This window comes from Erpetoichthys calabaricus, chromosome 16 (assembly GCF_900747795.2).
Source record: "Erpetoichthys calabaricus chromosome 16, fErpCal1.3, whole genome shotgun sequence".
In the NCBI taxonomy this organism is placed as follows: domain Eukaryota; kingdom Metazoa; phylum Chordata; class Cladistia; order Polypteriformes; family Polypteridae; genus Erpetoichthys; species Erpetoichthys calabaricus.
In genome coordinates this window covers 72,754,340-72,777,303 of record NC_041409.2, presented here as the reverse complement: position 1 = coordinate 72,777,303, position 22,964 = coordinate 72,754,340, and the positions used below count along the sequence as shown (strand labels likewise).

General features: G+C 35.5%; 1 protein-coding gene across 5 annotated transcripts in view; it reads left to right on the top strand.

Moving 5' to 3' along the window:
* map4k5 (mitogen-activated protein kinase kinase kinase kinase 5) overlaps positions 1–22,964 on the top strand; it is a 158,335-nt gene that overhangs the window by 119,507 nt on the left and 15,864 nt on the right. For 4 of the 5 annotated variants that reach the window (XM_051919940.1, XM_028822350.2, XM_051919941.1 and 1 more), the window contains 9 exons: positions 871–915; positions 989–1,031; positions 1,986–2,193; positions 4,417–4,505; positions 4,624–4,665; positions 4,804–4,888; positions 13,322–13,401; positions 15,119–15,179; positions 21,586–21,700. In XM_051919940.1, the coding sequence (XP_051775900.1) occupies positions 871–915; positions 989–1,031; positions 1,986–2,193; positions 4,417–4,505; positions 4,624–4,665; positions 4,804–4,888; positions 13,322–13,401; positions 15,119–15,179; positions 21,586–21,700 (768 nt within the window). The remainder of the gene's footprint in view (positions 1–870; positions 916–988; positions 1,032–1,985; positions 2,194–4,416; positions 4,506–4,623; positions 4,666–4,803; positions 4,889–13,321; positions 13,402–15,118; positions 15,180–21,585; positions 21,701–22,964) is intronic. The other variant, XM_051919942.1, reaches the window with a different exon arrangement.

Below are 22,964 nucleotides of genomic sequence, written 5' to 3'. Positions count from 1 at the left end.
ACAAAAATATTAAAAAAGGTTCAGTTCACTCGGTTAATTACTGTACACTTTTTAAAAGTGTAAAACTGAAAAGTTATCTTTCAAAGTAAAATTTTAAATCTTTATTTTTTATTAAAAACACTGTCTACTTCTGTGCAGTCACGAAGTATAATGACCTGTCACATTATGTTGTAAAATAAAAAACATCTCTAGTACAGATCCAATAGTATGAGGAAATTCACACTGCCTGTGCCTGCAGGAAAACAGTGTGCATATGTTACACAGATCCAGTAGCCACACATGCCTTCTGGAACAGTATGTGAAATAGAATGACTGCTCTTCAGGCTATTTATAACATTTATATAGTATATTATGTGCTTATAAACATATGTGTAACACAAGTAACAAAAGTCTGTTTGAGTGAAGAATTATACTGTGCTTATAAGAGTTTAAACAGTACCAAGTTGCACTACTTTGTTTCTGCCAACTGTAATTAGGTTACAATAATGCATTATTTTTTTACCAAGTTATCCTAAAGTTAGTGGGTCACTATACTACAAAAAACATACATAGAATTTTTAGAAGTGGAGAAGAGCAACCAAGACAATCTCTGGACTAAAGAAATGCCATACAAGCTAAGGAAGTCAGGACTTCAAAATTCTCAATGGCACTGATGAAATGACTGTAACAGAACAGTATTCTTGTAGTTTAAAGAAATCGAAACAAACTAAAGGGAACCACATTTAGGATGGTACATTGACAATAAATTGAAGGTAGCAAATTAAAAATTTACAAGTGAATTGAAACCAATGTATTTTTCATTCACGTTTAAGCTGTTTGAGACACAGAGAATTCAGCATTGTTTGAATTTATCTATTTTTTACTTTTTAGGGGACTCCTAGGCCGCAAAGAAGATGATTTTGAAGATGTCAATTTGTAAGTTTGCCTCAGTATAACAAAAAATAAGAGAGATTATTTATTTATTTTAACTTTTAAAAAATCTTTATAGGTCAACAATGAAGCGAGCTGATCCTCCTCCCCTTCCTCCAAAGGTAAAAAATGGAAATTTAAATCCTATGCTGTCATTGAGCATTGTTTTTGCTCTTTAGTTATTCATGACAAAAGAATTGCATAAGTTAAAATAGTAAATTTCTTCTATGTCTGTATGTTTTCTTCAGATATCACATTTGCATATACAGTTCATGTAGCAGTAGCAACAGAATACTTATATATAAACCCCTTATATCAAGGATGATCTAAATGAGGCAAAAACTGTAAACAATTATGTTTATTAGTAAATAAATCACAAAATGAGAACACAAAAATATAAATTATTCTGAATCCAAGAGTCAGAAAATGAAAAGATGAAGTGAGCTGTGCACAAAATAAGTGTTAGTGATATAAAGACGGCAGTTCAGTTTGCTGCAACCATCATTGTTTCTGGGGGCACTTTCTCTGTAGTGTGACAAATTAAGGCAAGTTTTCAGACACGTCTCATGGACAGTAATACTGTAATCACAACTTTGTTGTGTCGTCAGACACCTGTCTCCTGGTTATAAAGAATTAATATCCACTGAACACCATAAGAAAGACTTCTAATATAAAGCTGTTCAAGTAAATATTACAGGATATTTTTAATTATTAATTAATCAGTTAATCTCAAAAATTGTAAATATTGATGTAATTACCAAGTAAACCTGTATGTTCGTTGTGTAAGTCTAACATTTAGTGTTCATTTCAGGGAAATGGGTTGATGTGCTGTTGTGTGAACAACTGCTGCCCTCAATAAAAAAAAAAGACTTTATGTAATATTGAAAACTTTTTATCAAGTGTGTATGCTATCTGTCACACAGTTCAAATTTATCACTACATAGGCACTACTGATTTTTTTTATGTTTTATTTTTAATTATGGATGGCTAGTTGTTTTTGCAATTAAAGCTAATTTAAAGATGAGTCCAATGTTTATGGGCTGTTAAATGAAATTAATGTGGTTTTTTTTTTTCAGCCTCGCATTTACAGTACCTCTGATGAATATATGTTGGATGAGAAATGCTTAACAGTGCGTCGATTACCACCTGTAGATAATGGGCCTGCATTTTCACAGAGGAGGCAGAGTACACCCATATCCACCTATCAGGCTGAGCAGACTAGTCCAGGTATTTTGTCTGCAAGTGTAAGCAGCCCTGGTCTGCTGTCCCATTCCTTCGAAACAGGTGACTGATACCCGAGTTATAATGTTTGCTATAGAAATTTCATTCAGTTTGGTGTTTATGAAATATTGTAAATACAGTGGAACCTCAGTTCACGACCATAATTTGCTCCAAAACTCTGGTTGTGAACCGAAGCAATTTCCCCCATAGGATTGTATGTAAATACAATTAATCCGTTCCAGACCGTATGAACTGTATGTAAATATATATTTTTTTTAAAGTTTTTAAGCACAAATATAGTTAATTAAACCATAGAATGCACAGAATAATAGTAAACTAAATGTAAAAACATTGAATAACACTGAGAAAACCTTGAACAACAGAGAAAACTAACATTGCAAGAGTTCACGCTATACTGTAGCCTTATGACCCGATTGCTGTAACCATTTTTTTTTTTTTTTTGAGTTTTAAGCACAGGGGAAAAAAAGGAACATTTGAACAAATCCAAACTTTATTTAAAAGCCAACCATAAGCAACCAAGAAAGTAACATTGCAGGAGTTCACGCTAATAGCCTTACAACCCGATCGCTGTGTAAACTTTTTTTTAATGAGTTTTAAGCACAGGGAAAAAAATGAACATTTGAAAAAAGAGAAAAGTAACATTGCAACAATTCACGCTACGAACCGAAAAATGAACATTTGAAAAATCTGTAATACAAAAACTAACCATAAACCACCAAGAAAACTAACCTTGCATGAGTCGAGTTCTGGCATGAAGTGAGGAGGAACTGGGTGGAGAACAATCCGGTCTCGTCGCAGTTGAAGACTTGTTGCGGGATGTAGCCTTTGTCCTCCAGTAATTTTGTGAAATTTTTCACAAATTCTTTCACAGCTTCAGCGTCGGAACTAGCAGCCTCTCCATGCCTTACCACATTATGAATGCCACTTGTCTTGCGAAACTTTTCAAACCATCCTCTACTGGCTTTAAATTCCTCACTTTCGCCACTTGTAGAAGGATAGTTTTACAGCAAATCGCCATGAATCTTCCCGACTTTCTCGCATAACATCACCTCGCTTACGCTATCCCCTGCAAGTTGCTTCTCGTTCAGCCACACTAGCAACAGTTTTTCCACCTCTTCCAGCACTTGAGGCCTTTGCCTGGTTAATGCTGTAACTCCTTTTGCAACATCAGCTGCTTTAATAGATTCTTTCTGTTTAGAATGGTCGAAATCATAGATTTTGACTTCTTGTACTCGGCGGCAAGATCAGTAACACGAACGCCACGCTCATACTTTTCAATAATTTCTTATTTTCTTAATTTCTTATAGTTCTGCAAAACTTTCTTCTCATCATCCTTCACTTGCTTAGAAGCCATGGTTAACTGCAAAAGCACACGAAATACTGTAGAGCACAAAGAGTACACAGGTAAAGCACGCACGTCTGACTGAGAACAATGAACAGGGAGAGGCTGAACATGTGCTTAAATACAGTAATCGGCGCGTGCGAACCAGAAGGGAAATGAAATAGAGCACAAAGAGTTCACAGCGAAAGCATGCACGTCTGACCGAGAACAATGCAACACGTATGGAAATCATCGGCGCGCACAAACCGAAAGGGAAACTGGCTTGTTCGTATACCGAGTCTATGGTCGTGAACCGAGGCAAAAGTTTGGCAAACTTTTTGGTCGTAAACCGATTTGTACGTGTACCGAGACGTTTGTGAACTGAGGTTCCACTGTATCATGTATACCAGTTTGATTAAGGTATCATACATGCCAGGTCAGAGTTATTTTCTGCATTTTTCATAGATGAGATGTATATTGCTTAGTAAATTTATAATCTGCCATCAATTCATGTTCAACAGTTCAAGCAAAAAAAGCGTTAAAAGCACAAACAGCCTGAGCTGATTTTAAGCAGTAAGCAATTATTTTGATAAACTATATTTGCTTATGCCAACTTATATTTGTAGTTATGATGGTGGTGGTATAGGATCCACATGAAACCTCATCAGTCATCCGTTTACTCCATCATGCCTCTTTTCCAGATGCCATACTGCCAAAAATTTCAAACAGAAAAACTTACTGCACTGTTTTCTTGAGTTCCAGTTCGTTTATAATGGAATTGTAATGTGCAACTAAAACCATAATGTGAGCTGATTTATGCATTAATCTCCCAGAAATCTTCAAAGTAACTTTATTTATTTATTTTATGTTTAGATTCATACGTAAAATGGCAAGATACGAGATATTATTGCATTTTTAAATATTAAGGGGATTTTCTTTTCCAGGTAATGAGGATAGTCACATGAACGTAAATGGTGAATGTTCTGTGCAGCCCTCATTGAGTCCACAAAAAAAAGAGAAAAGAGACTATCCAGTAAGTTTCTGTTCATTTTGACATATGCTGTATGCTAGTGGTGTGTTAAACTTCAAAGCTATATTTATTTATGAAGGAGACTTTTGGAATGTTAAAAAGTTTTTATTTTCCACCATAGAAGTCAGCTGTCAATGGTCTTCCACCAACGCCTAAAGTTCTTGTAAGTATGCCTTAAAATGTCTTTGAAAGTGAGTAATAATTTGTTGCAGTACTTAAATTCTAGAAACAGTCTTACAGTTTACATTAAAGTAAGCATATTAGTAATGGGATTACACTAATTGGAAGATTTTTGCTTTAGATGGGTGCTTGTTTTTCAAAAGTGTTTGATGGCTGTCCTCTGAAAATTAACTGTGCAACATCATGGATTCACCCTGATACTAAAGGTAAACTTTCAAAAATAATTCTGATTTTGAACAAATTCCAGTGCTACAGGAGAACCACCATTGGAAACATTGCACTGTTTAATGATAACCAAAATGTATTCATATATATTTTAAGTAGCTGTTTTAGAGAAATCATGGTCTTGATGTGCTTTATAAGGGAAAGTTCATGCAGACACACCACCCATTGTAAATACAGTATATTCTTGTACAGTGTAGATAACAGACATTTGTTAGACACACTAATTGTCATTCCTCAACTCAATTGTCATTCCTCAGCTAGTAGATAGTGTATTATCATGGCATTTGTGAGATGAACCTAGTAAATGTACCTAGTACATCTATTCCCAAATTTGAATATACTGTACATGCACAAATACACATTTACGCATAGCGATAGCAAAGTCTAGATAAGATAAAATGTATTTGTACCTTTTTACAGAAGCGCTTTAATTAAATAAATACATAAATAGGTAGATAACTAAATAAATAAATATACACACATACTTTGCTCTGAACACACACATTTATGCATTATGCAGACATATTGCTGTTGGTATGAAGGAGCCCTTGTAGCGTTTCCTGACACACTTCTGCTGAATACTTCATTGGCTGAAAGTCCTTAGTGTTAGTGTGTCAGAAAGAGGATGTGTAGCATTGTTCATAATGGCTCTCTGTTTCAGCATTGTTCATAATGGCTCTAAGTTTTGTTTTAATTCTCTCCATCACTACTACAACAACAACAACAACATTTATTTATATAGCACATTTTCATACAAAAAGTAGCTCAAAGTGCTTTACATAATGAAGAAAAGAAGAATAAAAGACAAATAAGAAATTAAAATAAGACAACCTTAGTTAACATAAGAAGGAGTAAGGTCCGATGGCCAGAGTGGACAGAAAAAACAAAAAAAAACTCCAGAAGGCTGGAGAAAAAAATAAAATCTGTAGGGGTTCCAGGCCACGAGACCGCCCAGTCCCCTTTGGGCATTCTACCTAACATAAATGAAATAGTCCTCTTTGTAGTTAGGGTTCTCACGGAGTCACTTGATGCTGATGGTTATACAGACTTCTGGCTTTTAATCCATCCATCATTGTTGGAACATCATGGTGCTTTGGGTAGATGGTGGTGGCACAAGCCACCACCAATAGGACACCGGAAAAGGAAACAGAAGAGAGAGTAGGGGTTAGTACAGATTTTGAATGGTTATTATAATGAATTGGATATACAGAGTGTCAGGATTAAATTACAGTGAAGTTATGAGAAGGCCATGTTAAAGTAATGTGTTTTCAGTAGTTTTTTAAAGTGCTCCACTGTATTAGCCTGGCGAATTCCTACTGGCAGGCTATTCCAGATTTTAGGTGCATAACAGCAGAAGGCCGCCTCACCACTTCTTTTAAGTTTTGCTCTTGGAATTCTAAGGAGACACTCAGTTGAGGATCTGAGGTTGCGATTTGGAATATAAGGTGTCAGACATTCCGATATATAAGACGGGGCGAGATTATTTAAAGCTTTAAAAACCATAAGCAGAATTTTAAAGTCAATTCTGAATGACACAGGTAACCAGTGTAGTGACATCAAAACTGGAGAAATGTGTTCGGATTTTCTTTTCCTGGTAAGGATTCTAGCAGCTGCATTCTGCACTAACTGCAAACGATTGATGTCTTTTTTGGGTAGTCCTGAGAGGAGTGCATTACAGTAATCTAGTCGACTAAAGACAAACGCATGAACTAATTTCTCTGCATCTTTCGATGATATAAGAGGTCTAACTTTTGCTATGTTCCTTAGGTGAAAAAATGCTGTCCTAGTGATTTTATTAATATGCGATTTAAAATTCAGATTACAATCAACGGTTACCCCTAAGCTTTTTACCTCCGATTTGACTTTTAATCCTAATGCATCCAGTTTATTTCTAATAGCCTCACTGTATCCATTATTGCCAATCACTAAGATTTCGGTTTTTTTCTTTATTTAATTTGAGAAAGTTACTATTCATCCATTCTGAGATACAGGTTAGACATTGTGTTAGCGAATCAAGAGATTTAGGGTCATCAGGTGCTATTGATACATACAGCTGTGTGTCATCAGCATAGCTGTGGTAGCTCACGTTATGTCCCGAGATAATCTGACCTAATGGAAGCATGTAGATTGAGAAGAGCAGCGGACCCAGGATAGAGCCTTGTGGAACACCATATAGAATATCATGTGTCTTTGAGTTATAATTACCACAACTAACAAAGAATTTTCTCCCTGCCAGGTAGGATTCAAACCAGTTTAAGACACTGCCAGAGAGGCCCACCCATTGACTAAGGCGATTCTTAAGAATATTATGATCAATAGTGTCAAATGCGGCACTCAAATCTAAGAGGATGAGAACAGATAAATGGCCTCTGTCTGCATTTACCCGCAAGTCATTTACTACTTTAACGAGTGCAGTTTCTGTGCTGTGATTTGTTCTAAAACCTGACTGAAATTTATCAAGAATAGCATGTTTATTGAGGTGCTCATTTAACTGCATAATGACTGCCTTCTCTAGAATTTTACTTAAGAAAGGCAGGTTAGAGATGGGTCTATAATTTTCAAGAGAAGAGGGGTCGAGATTATTTTTCTTAAGTAGGGGTTTAACTACCGCAGTCTTAAGACAGTCTGGGAAGACCCCCGTATCTAATGACGAATTTACTATGTCAAGAACATTATCAATAAGCACACCCGATACTTCTTTGAAAAAATTTGTTGGTATTGGGTCAAGGGCACAGGTGGATGGTTTCATTTGAGAAATTATTTTATGCAAATCAGGTAAATCTATCCTAGTGAAAGACTCTAATTTATTTATTATGGAGTACTGGGGTTTCGGGGGATCCTTAGTGTTGGGGAGATATACTATGTTATTTCTAATATCATTAATTTTTTGATTGAAAAATACAGCGATAGCCTCACAGGTTTTACTGGAAGTACTTAGGAGGCATTCCTTTGAGTTACTAGCTCCAGGGGATCCAGTTATAGGATACACTATAACTGAGCTTGCCCTTATAATTAGCATGTTGATTCAGAAGGCCTCTCTTGAAGTGAAGTTACCTGCCCAGAGTTATAGAAGATGTGAAGGATGTCACTTCCCAGATTAAAGAAACACAGTCTCCTAAGGAAAAAAGAGTCTGCTCTGCCCTTTTTATATAATCACTCTGGGTTATAAGATCTTTGATGCAACAAAAGTCAATAACCAGTTTCTTGGTTTTGCTGATGTTAACATGCAGACAATTCTCTTTGCATCAAGAAACACACTTCTCCACCTGACTCTTCTCCTCTATCTCATCCCCTTTATCAATAAACCCCATAAGTGCAGAATCATCTGAGAATATCTACAAGTAACATGACCTGTTGTTGTATTTGTAGTCAGAGGTGTGCAGAATGAAGAGAAAAGGAGTCAGGACTGTTCCTTGTGGTGCTCAAGTATTACTCACATCCATATCAGAAACACATTCCTTGTGTCTCACAAACTGTGGTCAGCCTGACATATAGTCCATTATACAGGATACCACAGGCTCGCCCACCAGAAATACAAGGAAAGCTGGATGGGTATCAAAGCACTGGAGAAATCAAAAAACAATATTCTCACAGTGCTTCCAGTTTTGTCCAGGTGAGAATAAGCCTTGTGGACCAGGTATATAATTGCAAGACAGTCCTAGAAAACTTACTGAAAATCAGAAATATCAATAGGTGGAAGTTCTCCGATGTCTGGATGAAATGGTCACACATGACTCAATCTGTGACATTGCTTCCTCATATTATCCTTCTGTTGTTGCCCTCAATTGTACCTCAAATGAGCCATATTTATGTTAAAATGGACATGTGGGATTTCAGGACATGTGACATTATATGCACTTGATTGGCTAGCTTGTCCTTGTGAGAAATGACCTTACTCAAAGCCTTTTACCTTTGTATGTACCTCATACTTCTTTCCTTTCCCAGGTTATAAACTAATTTAAACAGATTCTAGCCCTGCTGTGTCCATGGTATTTTTCCATTACAAGGCTATAAACTATTTAAAACAGCTTCTGTTATAAAGCAACTGAAATAGATGCATTAAAATTACTGATGCAATACACAAAGAATGTACAAGAAACGATGTTTGCAATGCCTGTAATTAAAGTCCTGTAAATTCAGTTCATGCTGTCTCATTTGAGCAAAATAATTAATTAAAATTTAATATAAGCAGCCTTCAGTTTCACAAATTGAAGATTATCCACTCCAGGATAGATAATAAACATTTCGAGGCAATGCACTAATGTACTATATTAAGGAGTAAAAACTCTGTTTATCTTTGAGTGTACATGAGCATACATTTTTAAATCACTACTCAGCAGTACTCCATACATAATGGACACAGTGAAAGCTGTTTTCAGATTCTTAAGTTTAGTTCTTCAAAAATTTCTTTTTAAAAAACAGATTCTCCTGAAAGAAGTGTATATGCATATAAAAAGATACTCCTGGCAAGTACAACTTATTCACTTACACTTCAATTCTAAGGAAGGTTTTACTATTTCAGAAAGAAAAGTTAAGCAAAATGACACTTTTTATTGGCTAACTAGAAAGATTACAATATGCAAGCTTTCGAGGCCGAAGAAGGGGCCTGAGTTGCCCCGAAAACTTGCATATTGTAATCTTTCTAGTTAGCCAATTAAAGGTGTAATTTTTCTTAACTTCTCACTATATCCATAATGACTAACATGGTATAACACTCTAGTACTATTTCAGAAAGAGAAACATTATACAGGATCTTGTTTTTCCAACCTCTAACTTGAAAACATTAAGTAGTAAAATCATACAGATTAGCATTTTGGTAGCTGAAAAACAGTAGGTAAAAAAGTAGGAGTTACACTCTTGCAGCCATAAATTGTAACAAAATTATAAAAGGAAAATTTTGTGGAGGTAATAAAAATTGGCAAATGTACATAAGTTACATGACACTTTACTAAAAGCTATAAAAATATGGTAATGTTCAAGGTTGACAGCTTCTTTACAGTATATTTTAGTTTGTTTCTTTATGGTTTGTTTATTAATGAAAGGTCTTAAAATGCCAATTTTTTTTAATTTACTGATTAGTTAAACAGTGTAACACTTTGAAACAACAAGTTACCTTTCATAAACTATTAAATGCCAAATGTCTGCAAAACAGGGATGTCATAATTTTTAGAAGATTTCCTTTACTTCCTGACCTTTGTGAAAACCGGGTATGGCTTCCTAATCCCAGTGCAAAATGCACTCACTGTCTAGGTATTGATGAATGTAACGTATTATACCATTGTCGAACCCACTTAATACTGTTCAGGGTGTTGAGGGGCCGGAGTCTATCCTGACCCTGCTGGTTGTAAGTCAGATAACAACCCTGGACAGGGCATCAATCCATCACAGTGCTTAGTTAACCTATAGTCACAAAGGTCCAAAATGGAATTGGCAATCAATCAAATGGAATTGGCAATCAATCTAACAAGCACATCTTTGGAGATGTGGCAGAGAAACCCAAAGAGACGAAGGGATATCTGTGAGGCACCTTGTATTATTACAACGACGTAAAGTGGAAAAAGTAGTTAATTTCATTAATACTAAACATTTGTTATTACTGGATCCAATGCAAATTTTTTTCCAGTGGTGGAAATATAAAAAAAACTAATTTGTTTACATTATTATTGTAATTGCTTTTATTACTGTTGTACACACATTTGACTGATGCCTTTATCCAAGGCAGTTTACAAGTTGAGGATTTGTTACAACTGTTTACTTACATTTTTTTACAGTTACATTTGTAATTATTTGCTTAGCACATGCTTTTATCAGACAGACAGGATAAGTGATTCTGAGCCAGCAACCCTGGGGCTTTAAATCCAGAACATTAGGTTGTACGCCAGGCATGTCAAACACGCGGCCCACGGGCCGCATGCAGCCCACAGCAAAAATCTGTGCAGCCCGCATGACAGATCTTAGTTAACACTAAACTTGTACAAATGATTACTATTGTTTGTGATTGAATCATTCTGCATCTTCGGCGTTACTTATTGACTTTTCTTACTTCCGCCTTCTGACAAAAGCGAGTTTTCCCATGTCATTACGGTACCAGAAACGTCATCTGCTAGTATAGTTGCAGCTGCGGCTTCAGCTCCTTGATACCCTAGGCATGACACTGCCACGCCCTACACCCAAACACCCCCCCCTCACGAGCCTTGACCAAAGTTATTGGGCCGCGACAGCTCAACTGAAGTGCTAGGCTGCAGCAGCTGGCTGGGCTGCTGAGATTGGCCACTGGGCAGAACTGACCATCACGAGTAGTAATAGCTCGCATATTTTCATGTTTTTTTTGCTCTAGTTTTGTGTAATTTTGTGCTAGTATTGTAACAAACAGTTAGTACAGACTACAGCTGAAGATCTGAAGTGGACGCGAGAAGTTGGTGAGTTGTTTATTAAGAAATTTTTGTGATTTTGAGTTTGTAAAATTAGTGTAGGTCAGGGGGCTTTTTGCATATCGGCTTATTTTACAATATAAACTTTGAAGTAAACTTAGTAAAGTAAAATTAGATTTTTGGAGGATTTGTTTTCCAACTTGAATTACTGAGCAATGAATTCAGTGAGCATTTTCGTGATTTCAGTTCACACGAGCAGGACTTTGCGCTGTTTACATCACCATACTCGTACAACGTTGAGAATGCGCCTGAGAATATCCAAATGGAATTGATTGAACAGCAGTCAAATTCTATTCTGAAGGCAAAATACAACGAAGTTGGTGTGCCAGGCTTGTATGCTTACCTGCCACCCTCGTATGTGCAGATCTGTAAGTTGGCATCGAGAGTACTGTCAATTTTCAGAAGAACTTACCTTTGTGAGCAATTGTTTTCGTTAATGAAAGCTACCAAAACCCCACATCGCTCAAGACTTACTGTTGAGCACCTTTCATCCCTCATAAAAGTTGCAGCTGCACAAGTTTTCAAGCTTGATATTGACGAACTGGTTACTAATAAGAGAAGCCAAGTGTCGGGACAAAAGAGATAGATCTCAGACTGTAAAACCACTATATAAGGACCTAGCTAAGAGGCTAAGACTTATTGTATGCTGTTGTATGGAGATTGTATGGAAATAAATTGCTTTTCTTTAAACTTTAAGTGTTACATTTTGTAAAGTTTTCAGTATTGGAAAGAAAGCTACAGTAACTTTGTATAATAGTATTTGTTACAGTGCGGCCCGCTGACGCACGTATGGCAGTCGAAGCGGCCCACCAATGGTAGTGAGTTTGACATGCCTGCTGTACACCATACCACCTGCTTAAAATGAGTATGAGGTATTATGCAGAGCAAAGGCAAAACAATGTACCTGTTTCTCCTACCAGAAATCAAATTTGGGCAGCCATATTGAAAAGCAGGAATTCTTACATCTTTGCTTTTCTTCTTCTAAATACTGATTTTGAAAAATGTACCCAAGTTGAGAAACTCTGGTCTTTTGACATGGACTGACAAGGGAGTATATAATATGCTGGTCATTCTTGTCTTCATATTATAATCCTGCAAATGTTTAAGAATTTTTCAGACAAAAGCCATTTGCAGAATATATGTACAAAATTATATTTTTGGCAAAAAAGGAAATCAAACTCTAAATGTAGACCCTTACAATATCATGTCAAAGAAACCCTTTATGGTATCAATAACATAATCTGCATACTCACCAGGCTACATCTTTAACAAATTAAAAAAGATAATAGTAATAACCGAGTATTACAGTTACTTGATATCTACTGCTGGGAAACAGTAAGTGCTTGTGTGTCTGAGGCTTTTATTGCTGCTCAGTACAGTGGCTTGTAAATATTACTAGGTACTAAGTTTATTTTCCCATTCTCATCTCTAGTTTCAAAATAAAATTAGAGTACCAAGTTAACACTAATATTTTCTGACTTATAGTTTTTTAAAGTCCTGACAGAGGTAAGCAATTGATGTACAGTTTTTATTCCAACTTAAGAATGAATAATTTTAAGGTGAAAGATTGATTTTGCTTTTTCATTTTCTGAAATGCTTTTTGATTAAAGAGAAAAAGGCAGATACTGTACGAAAATGCATATAAGAATCAAACATTGAAAACAAATTGCATTGTAAACATTGTTCTATGGTAGGTCTACTGCAGTCAGAACATATAGTAGGCTTCCAAAGAATCTATGATTTAGTGTACTGGAAAACAGTTCTTTTTGCCCATCACACTTTTTATTCCACCACAGAAAAGCATTATACTTGTGTTGTTTTATTTTTTATTTACTTTTAGACAGTTTATTTACTTGTTTTTAACAACTTCATTTTTGTTTACAGAGGATTCAGCAATAATTTGCCATCAACATATTTTCAGTAAGGAATATTGTGTGATTTTCACTACTAACAAGAAATGTACCTATAATTTTGTGTATTTAGATCAGTACCTGATCTTTGGAACAGAAGAGGGAATTTACACATTGAACCTGAATGAGTTACATGAGGCCACAATGGAGCAGGTAAGAAGGAAAATGCAGTAACTCAAGTTGTGATTATTTATAGAAGAAAACAGTGCCAAAGCATCTTTCACACTAGCAACTCAACCCGGGCTGAAACCCACCAATGCTTACCCAGGTACTCAAACATGTCAGGTGTGTGGCAAATTGGTATATATATAAAAAAAAAAGACAAGAAAATGTAATATGAAGTGTTTTGAAAGGCTGAATCATTTTAGCAGTACAAGTTAAACTTTGCAGTGGATAAAGCTAATGTGTAATAATAGTTAAAAGTGTGATAATAGAAGAGCTACAATACATTTTTCTGTGCTTCTTTCATGTGCTGTGCTGTTTTCATTCAAAATGTCGAGTATTACAGGCAAGAAAAATATCAAAAAGAAAGACTATGAAGTGCAAAAGACTATAACACAATTCACTTTTCAAGGTTAAGTAATATCAAAGGGTGTGCTGTGAATTTTTTTTTTGTAGTATTATGTTCTGAACTTTCCTAGTGGATTTAGGAAGAAACATATTAACAGTTAACAGTTACCTGTCCTTCAGAAAAATTAATATTTTTCAGTTACAATGATGCCAGCACCATAATACATTAGCTAGCTTTATCCTATTAAGTTGTAATTATTATTTTCCATTGTTCAGGGGTTCTTCTCATTTCCTTCTTCAACTTGGTCCCACCTTCTGGTTGCAGGCAGTGCTGCAGTTTTCTCAATGAGGTTTTTACATACTAAGTTCAGCCTGCTGGGCAGCTGGTAATTAGTCAGCTCTCATCATTTGCAAGATGAATGTATGACTTTTACATACCGTCTCTCTCTTGGTTTGGAGTAATGGCACTGTCATCTACCTCCAATACAGACTAGTCTTCCATTCTTCTAGTTTAGCCCTCAGTTGTTGCTCCAACCTTTCCTGCACTTGACCCAGGATACCTCCTGTAGTGAGCAGAAGTTAGAGCCAGGCAGAGCAGTGAGCTTAACAAAGAGAGCTCAGGTTTGAGGTGTGCAGTGATTTTTAACAGAAGGATTAGACATTTTGCCACTGGTTTCTTAGGTGCAAATAAGCTCATCCTCTTGGTTGACAATTGGTACAAAGTTGTGTTCATCAAGGTTGCCAGTCATAGAATTATGGCTCGCAGTTTGGTTAAATGTTTGAACTACTACTACGAGAAGACTTCTGTGGGGTGTCCCTTGGGCTTTGATTGATCATTTTATCAGGTAAAGCACAGTGGCTACATTCTGAAATTAGGAATGTCATGCAACTACTTTTTAAGTAAAGGAATTCTGTACCAGAACATAGGAAAATGGGTTATGTCAGTCTGTCCCACAGTTTCATGTTAATAAAGAGACTTTGTAATTAAAAACCTGTTGACTGTGAGAAACATGCAACACCAGCTTACAGAATATAAAATAAATTATATTTGCAGTTAGAGAAGAAACCAGCTCTGCATTTTTTCATCATAGGGATTATTCATTTTGTCCTGCAGCTATAGATCATCACAGCATGTGAACAACATGAAGCAATGCCTTATTAGTGTGTCTCATTATTAAATGCATAGCTTGCTTTTTTAGCTGTCTTCAGGTTGACTTTCTTCATTCTTAAATCTGTTTTTTCCCACCAGACATAATTATAAATCATGTTGGACTTTAAATTATAGAAATCAAAATTGTCATATATATCCTGACTTATCATGTTTCCATTAATATTTTTTTCTTTCCCTTACTTCCAACAGCTGTTTCCAAGGCGGTGTACTTGGCTGTATGTTATAAACAACAATTTAATGTCCTTATCAGGTGTGTATAATGTAACAGTTTCTTGTTTAAAGCATGCATTTCACGGTGTGTAATCCACTTCCAATTCACCACCCGCGCTAAAATTTTCTATTTATAGGTTTTGCATATTAAAATGGCTGAGCAGTTCCTATTTGTTTCTGAAAAATTTCCATAGCTGCGTGAACTAGACGGTGAATAGTAACAAACAGAAATTTTTGATTACATTAGTGTGAGGAGTCTAACTAAGCCACTTAAGGACATCTACTTTCATAATTATAACCTTCTGCAGTGTTGATCCTCATCCTGTTGTGCATTCCATGATTCTAGACATGACTGCTAGTCCCTTCTTCTAAAAAGCATTCCCTTAACATGATGCTACTACTATCATACTGGTTTTCATTATCAAGTATGGCCAACATTTGATCAAACAGTTTAATCTTACAAAACCAAAAAACTGCCTGTAGTAGTTTCTAGTTGGTATTTAGTTTTTAGGCAAAAGTATGTGTTAATCTTTTAGTGAGAGATGTGATAAGAGTAAATAGTAATGTCCATATATTACAATGGTCAGATATTGCCAAAGTATTCATGGTGTAAAATAAGATGGATTTCAAGATGCTTAACATGGTACTAGTTTATCATCTGGGTGTTTAGTGGGTAGTCATTTATCTCTAAACCTTTAGAAAACAGATTAATCTTCCACAATATTAATATTTAAGTTTTTTAATGCACTTTCTATTTATGCATGATTTTTTTGATTGATTTGATTAGTTTTTCTAACAAAGAATTAAAAGAACATTCAGATAGATTGAGTATGCATTTTTGACCAGAATGCTATCATTATTAATTTTTTAAATGCCTGCAGAGTTTTGGTGCCCTCGTCCATTGGTAGCCCATTATTCATTTATTATTTTCCATGAATTCATAACACTTTCTTTCAGTGTATCTTGAGCATTAAAATGTATAAAGTAATTTTATAGTGTCAATGAGAAACATCCTTTAAAAGATTTTTATACTTTGTATGCTTTGTGCAAAACTCTTGTCATGACTCTGTTTCTACCTTTTTCTGCTTATTGTATTATAACAATGTGTGTCTGTCACAGCACAGATTTTATGATTTGTGCAGCTTTAATGCTTTTTTCATTTTTATATTTCTTCTTGTCTCCTGTTGTGCCCTGGCTTCCTGTTCTGGTCTCCTTATAATCCACCTTTGCTAGAAGGTAAACTGATTCTGCCATTTGTGCCTGCCACTTGTTGTTTCATTTATTTTGGATTATGTGCTTTTGTTTGATGTGAGGTTTTCTACAGTGTAGAAGTGTTTTTTACTTTAATTGTCAATGATCACACAATGTTGATTTCAAACAACGAGAGAAACCTTGAAAATCTCATCAATGTTTTGTAAAGAACTTCATTGTAATTGAAAAGTATTGAAATGCCTCTCTAAGGAACTGAAAACTTGTTTTTGTCAGCATTGCATTTTAAATCATATATTCAGACTGTCTGTATTAATTAAAAAGCAATCTTTGTTTGAAAAGTGGTTTCTTTCAATATAAAAAATATATAAACGAGATTTTGATAATTATTATTGAAAAAGAAAAAGGTGTTTTAGTAGAGCTTCCAGTGCAGAATTAATACTTACATTAATAGTTAAATATATGGTATTTTTACTTTAATGTCAATTTTTTATACATATTAAGCTCCCTGGATAGGTTTCAGTATGTGTTGAATCATTTTTAATTAATTTTTTTTCTATTTTATTGTTTAGATATTTTTAACATTCAGAAGTCTTGAACAAGGATTCTAGGTTTAGTCCTGAAGGGAACTACTATGGCTACAGTTTTTTGTTCCAAACAGTTTCACAAATTACTGGGTCAGGCTTACATTTAATTGAACTGATAATTTAACTGCCTTGCTGTTTTTCATTCAGAAAAGTGTGCTTTCAGACTTTTTTGTTGTGGTTTTAAATACTTTTGTCATTTTCTTTTTAATTCACCTTTTACTATAAAGTTGCTGCCTTTATTGTATCCAAAATGCTTACAATCAATACAGACATAGGCGCGAATAACATAGAATACTACTTTAATGTCTTATGATTAAATGTGCTCATTAGTAAGAAAAGGCTGAATTCAGTGGTGGTGTTCAAGTCCCTGGACCACCGTAGCTGATGGTGTTCTTCCCAATCGATTTATAGCTTTAGCTGTATCAGCAAGGTGTTATTTTCCAATTAATTTATATTTTATTTTTGACATTATACCAGAAAACAAATGTTCTTCAACAGTTATGTTCTGCTTAGTGTGCTGAGTGTCTAAAATAGCAGCAGTGCTGTTGGTATGCTGTGAGACCACATGATTGTGACTGTACGTAATTCAAAACTTGGTGGAAGGTGCATAATCATAGTTTTTTCATATGCAATGTGTACTCAAATTGTATTTTTTATATCCAGTGTTAACCTACATACTGAATCATGTACACACAATGGTTTCAGAACAGATGTATACTTAAATCTTATGATTGTGTCCCAAAACAGCCCCTTGGATATGGTCAAGTTCCATGTTGCAGTGGGCCTTCCAGCTTCAGCCATTGCATATTCTCAGATGTGTGTCAGAATCAAGCAAAGTATGCTCATATTCATCTAAGTTTTATGATGACTCTCCAGGTCATCATAGTTACATGACAAGACATACTGTACATACAATTCATTAAATACACCTGAGATAAATGCAAGACACAGAATGTAAACATATTCATACAAAGTGAAAGGCAGTGCAGGAAATGCTGAAATAAATACTGGTTTTAGCATTAGCTATATGTAAGAATATTGCAGGATATGGGGGGAATTAACCACTTGTGAGCTTGATGGCCTTTCGAAAGAAAATTCTTGCATCTGCTAATTTTGGCATAGTTTAGCCTATAATGCCTGGTAAATGGAAGTAGTTCAAACAAGCTGTGGCCTGGATGTGTAAGGTGGGAGGTCTGGAGCCATTGATCTTTTTCATAGGCATGACTATTCATTGTAGCCTCTGCTTGTCTTGTTTAGTTGCTGGTCTAAACCACAATGTAATAGATGAGCTAACAACTGACTCAGTGATTGCTATGTAGAACTGAATTAACAGCTTCTGTGGTGGATTGAACCCCCTTAGCTATCACAGGAAGTACATCCGCTGCTGCCTTTTTCTGTGATGTAGTCTATGTAGGTCTTCCTTGTCAAGTCCTGAATAATTATTTATCCCAGAAACGTGAAGTTTTCCACAACTGACACATTATTGTTAAGTATGGAGAGGAAGGTAATACTGGGAGTTACTCCTAAAGACCAATGTTATTCTCCATTGTTTTGAGTATGTTTAGCTCCAGATTGCCCACAACAACAGGCCTAAACATACTGCCTCCCAGAATTGTGCTGCTCACTCACAGCTTGCTCCTTCAACTGTGTGCCATTTTCTCCTTTTTCTTTGGGGAAACTGGTGCATGATGTGCACTGATTACTCCAAGCTGCATGAAAAATGTTGTAAAGCAATGCCTGGTTTTACCTAATTGAGTTTGTGATCTATGGCACTCAATGAGAATGGGTAGTCATATGGATAAAGGGTTACTTTTCACCTCTTATATTCGGAGTTGTTTTTTTTTTACATAACCTACAGGGTGTGGCAGTGTGTTTTGTGTTAGTCAAGCATGCATATAGGAGTGTACACTGTACACTTGACAAAAAATCTGAATATATCTTGATTACATTTTTTATCTAAGACTTAGGTTTTTAAATTTAATACCAACAGCAATTTCACAGCGGGAATCAACACTCAGCATTGCAAACTTTCTGTGGCAAGTCACATGCGCATTAAAAATATACTGAGGAAGTGAAAAAAGGCAGAGCACGTAATATAGCTAAGCCACTATGAAAAAGATTGAAGTGTCACAAACCAATTATCAAATTTTATAGCATATGCTATACCCGTGTTGCTAAGAATGTTGTGGAAACAAAATAACTGAGGACAGCATTTATAAGCGAGTAAAAGTAATTATTAACTTTGACTGTTTCTTATACATTTATTCAACTCTCTAATATGAACAGATAGGTAATTAATTATTATTATTATTATGTATTGTTCATGGCAACTTCATTAGATCAACTTGAAATTATTTTTAATCATCTTTAAAAAAATGTTGAAAATTGCTGCTGGTGATGTCTCCTAGTAATATGGGGTCCTGTTTAAGAATTGCCCACTCCACTCCAGAGGTTTTTCATGATCCTGACCAAAATAACAGGAGCAGTATAAGCCCCTAATATGAACAGATAGTTATGTATTGTTCATGGCAACTTCATTAAATCAACTTGAAATGATTTTTAGTCATCTTTAAAAAATATTATTGAAAAATGCTGCTGGTGATGTCTCCTAGTAATATGGAGTCCTGTTTAAGAATCGCCCACTCCACTCCAGAGGTTTTTCATGATCCTGACCAAAATAACAGGAGCAGTGATGGTGTTTTAGATTAGTCTGTGATCTTGATAAGTCCAAAAATTTTTTAGTGATTACAGTGATCCCTCGCTATATCGTGCTTCGCCTTTCGCGGCTTCACTCTATCGCGGATTTTATATGTAAGCATATTTAAATATATATCGCGGATTTTTTGCTGGTTCGCGGATTTCTGAGGACAATGGGTCTTTTAATTTCTGGTACATGCTTCCTCAGTTGGTTTGCCCAGTTGATTTCATACAAAGGACGCTATTGGCAGATGGCTGAGAAGCTACCCAACTTACTTTTCTTTCTCTCTCTCTTGCGCTGAAAATCTGTGATCCTGACGTAGGGGGTGTCAGCAGGGGAGCTGTTCGCACACCTAGATGATACGGACGCTCGTCTAAAAATGCTGAAAGATTATCTTCACGTTGCTACCTTCTGTGTGCAGCTTTTAAGTATGCTGCATGGTGCTTCGCATACTTAAAAGCTCAAAGGGCACGTATTGATTTTTGACTTTGTCTCTCTCTCTCTCTCTCTCTCTCTCTCTCTCTCTTCCTGACGGAGGGGGTGTGAGCTGCCGCCTTCAACAGCTTTGTACAGGCGGTGTTTCGCATACTTAAGAGCCAAACAGCCCTATTGATTTGTTTGCTTTACTCTCTGTTTCCTTTGAAGAGGAAGATATGTTTGCATTCTTTTAATTGTGAGACAGAACTGTCATCTCTGTCTTGTCATGGAGCACAGTTTAAACTTTTGAAAAAGAGACAAATGTTTGTTTGCAGTGTTTGAATAACATTCCTGTCTCTCTACAACCTCCTGTGTTTCTGCGCAAATCTGTGACCCAAGCATGACAATATAAAAATAACCATATAAACATATGGTTTCTACTTCGCGGATTTTCTTATTTCGCGGGTGGCTCTGGAACGCAACCCCCGCGATGGAGGAGGGATTACTGTATTGTCTACTTTTCTACAGAACAGAGGCAGCAGTTCACACCTGCTTACCAACAGTCAGTAATGTTGCTTACAGTGGTAATAGAAAGTGTTTTTTTTTTTTAAGCAAACATCAAAATATTTTTCTGAGTGAAATTTTAAAGTTACAGTACAACAATGTGGGCATTTGCAGTTTATTTAGGAAAATCAAGGATTTCTAGTTGGTACTTACACTGATAAAATTAAAGACTCTGCCCCCATTGGCATTGTAGCTGTAGTGTGGCTGGTTTGCAAAAAAAATTCAAAGTTCAAGTTTCTTTGTTTTAAAAACCAAACTGTACATATATAGAATAAAGAAGAAAGTTTATTATAGGAAAATCTTCTTGTCTATGATGTTTTCTTTAAGGCTTATGTGTCTTGATTACATTTCTTAAAGTTTCTATATGTTACCACATACACTGACCTACATTTTGACATATTATATGTACATACAGTCAGAAAGCTGTATGCCCTCTAACAGTTCATGTTCCTATCTAGCTGTCTGCCTACAGTCTGAGATCATTCTGTTGTCTAAATACAAAAGTACAGCAGAGCATTAACATGGTTGTTTATAGGAGGTAAATCAGAATCTTCCATTGTTTATGTAACTGTGAGAAACTTAACATCCATTCAAAATAAGCAAAAACTTACATGAGTGATAAACAGTGCATCTAGTTTTAAAGCTACACCAAAAAAAAATTTTTTTCTTAATTTAAAAATCGTACAGGCAAATTTTTCTGAATGCAAAATAAGAGATGAGGAAAGACTAGCCAATTAAACAATTAGATCAATTAGAAGGAAGACTTACCCCTTGGTTTGTTTAACTTGTTTGAGTAAAAAACCTGCAGCCACACTCTTACCCTGCGGCTGAACTTGAGAACCTCAGTCTGGAATTTATCAGTTAACCCACTGAATAGACAGATTAAATATTAAGTTCAGATTTAATTTATTTTAAAGATTGTTCCTTGTTATTTAATTTGAAGATACTGAAGCAAATTGTATTCTTTCCAGGAAAAACATTCCAGCTTTATTCACACAATCTCATTGGACTATTTGAACAGATGAAAAAACCTGGGCTTGCAGCACAGCTTCAGACTCATAGGTTTCCTGATAAAATATTACCAAGGTAAGCAAACATTAGTGTTTGTGTACTGTAGGCATTGAATAAAAAGTGAAATAAATATTTAGTTATGTGGCTACCATGTTTTGTTAGTTATATTTGAGTTGTCAAATGCCAACTGCATGAGTTTTAATATGAGGCTAATACAGAATCCTGCTAACATACAAACTATTGAGTACTATTTTACAGTTAATTGAGAACTAATGTGTAAATTATGTTATGATAATTATCTGCCAGTAAATATACATTTAAATATTTCAATAGAAGACAGTATTTTTGTCTAATTAAAAAACAAAGATAATATTACCATTGGTACTTTTAGTGTTGTTTAAACATTGAAGTGAAGCAGTATTTGCTGTATGTTTTCATGCTATCTCTTAAATCCAGCTGTACATTTTACCTAGATCTAGAACAAATAATGCATAATAGCTTCTTCATTTGCTGCTCCAAAGATATGCATATCCTCAGGCAACAGGTTTTCAGTACAGATAGATAAAAATAATATCACATTAATATTTATAATTCTTCATTTATCACCTCGTTTGGCCACTATGTTTTGTTATACCTGTCAGTTGTAGGCTGGGATGGGTACTTCTGTATAATGAATTTTAGAACAGCTTTTTACATTTAATTGGCCAATTTTTTGAAAAATTATTTCTTGCTTCTCATTATAAATAATTACTGCAATAAACTCCTACTTAGCCTAAGTATTCTATACTGATGACCATATGTGCTGAAAATGAGAATACTCCATCCTACTACCCATCATCAAACCCACTTAGTCCACTGCAGGATCATGGGAGCTAGGGCATTTCCCAGCAATGTCATGCACAAGGCAAATACTAACCGTGAACGGGGTGTGGGTTCATCGCAGGGCATGTTTATGCTGACAGAGTTACCAGTTAACCTGGCAAACATGTCTTTGGGACAAAAATCTGAGTATGTGGAGAAGAACATGCAGACTCTACACACACAATGCCTTGGCCAGAATTTTAAACCAGACATCTAGATTTATGAGGTACCACTGTGCCAACCCATTATTGAGGTGAGCAGATTTTCTCTATAATAGATTGCCAGATAGTCATCTGTTAGTCAGACACAATAAAGGTGCCTAAAGTAGCTCTGTTTTATGTGTATTTCAATAGGAATTGCACACAAAAGCAAAAAAAAAAAAATACCCACAACCACTTAATAAAATGCTTAATACAGTGTGGTATTACTTAAATGAGAGGATGTGATTCAGCACTAGATATGTTGTGAACAAAGAAGT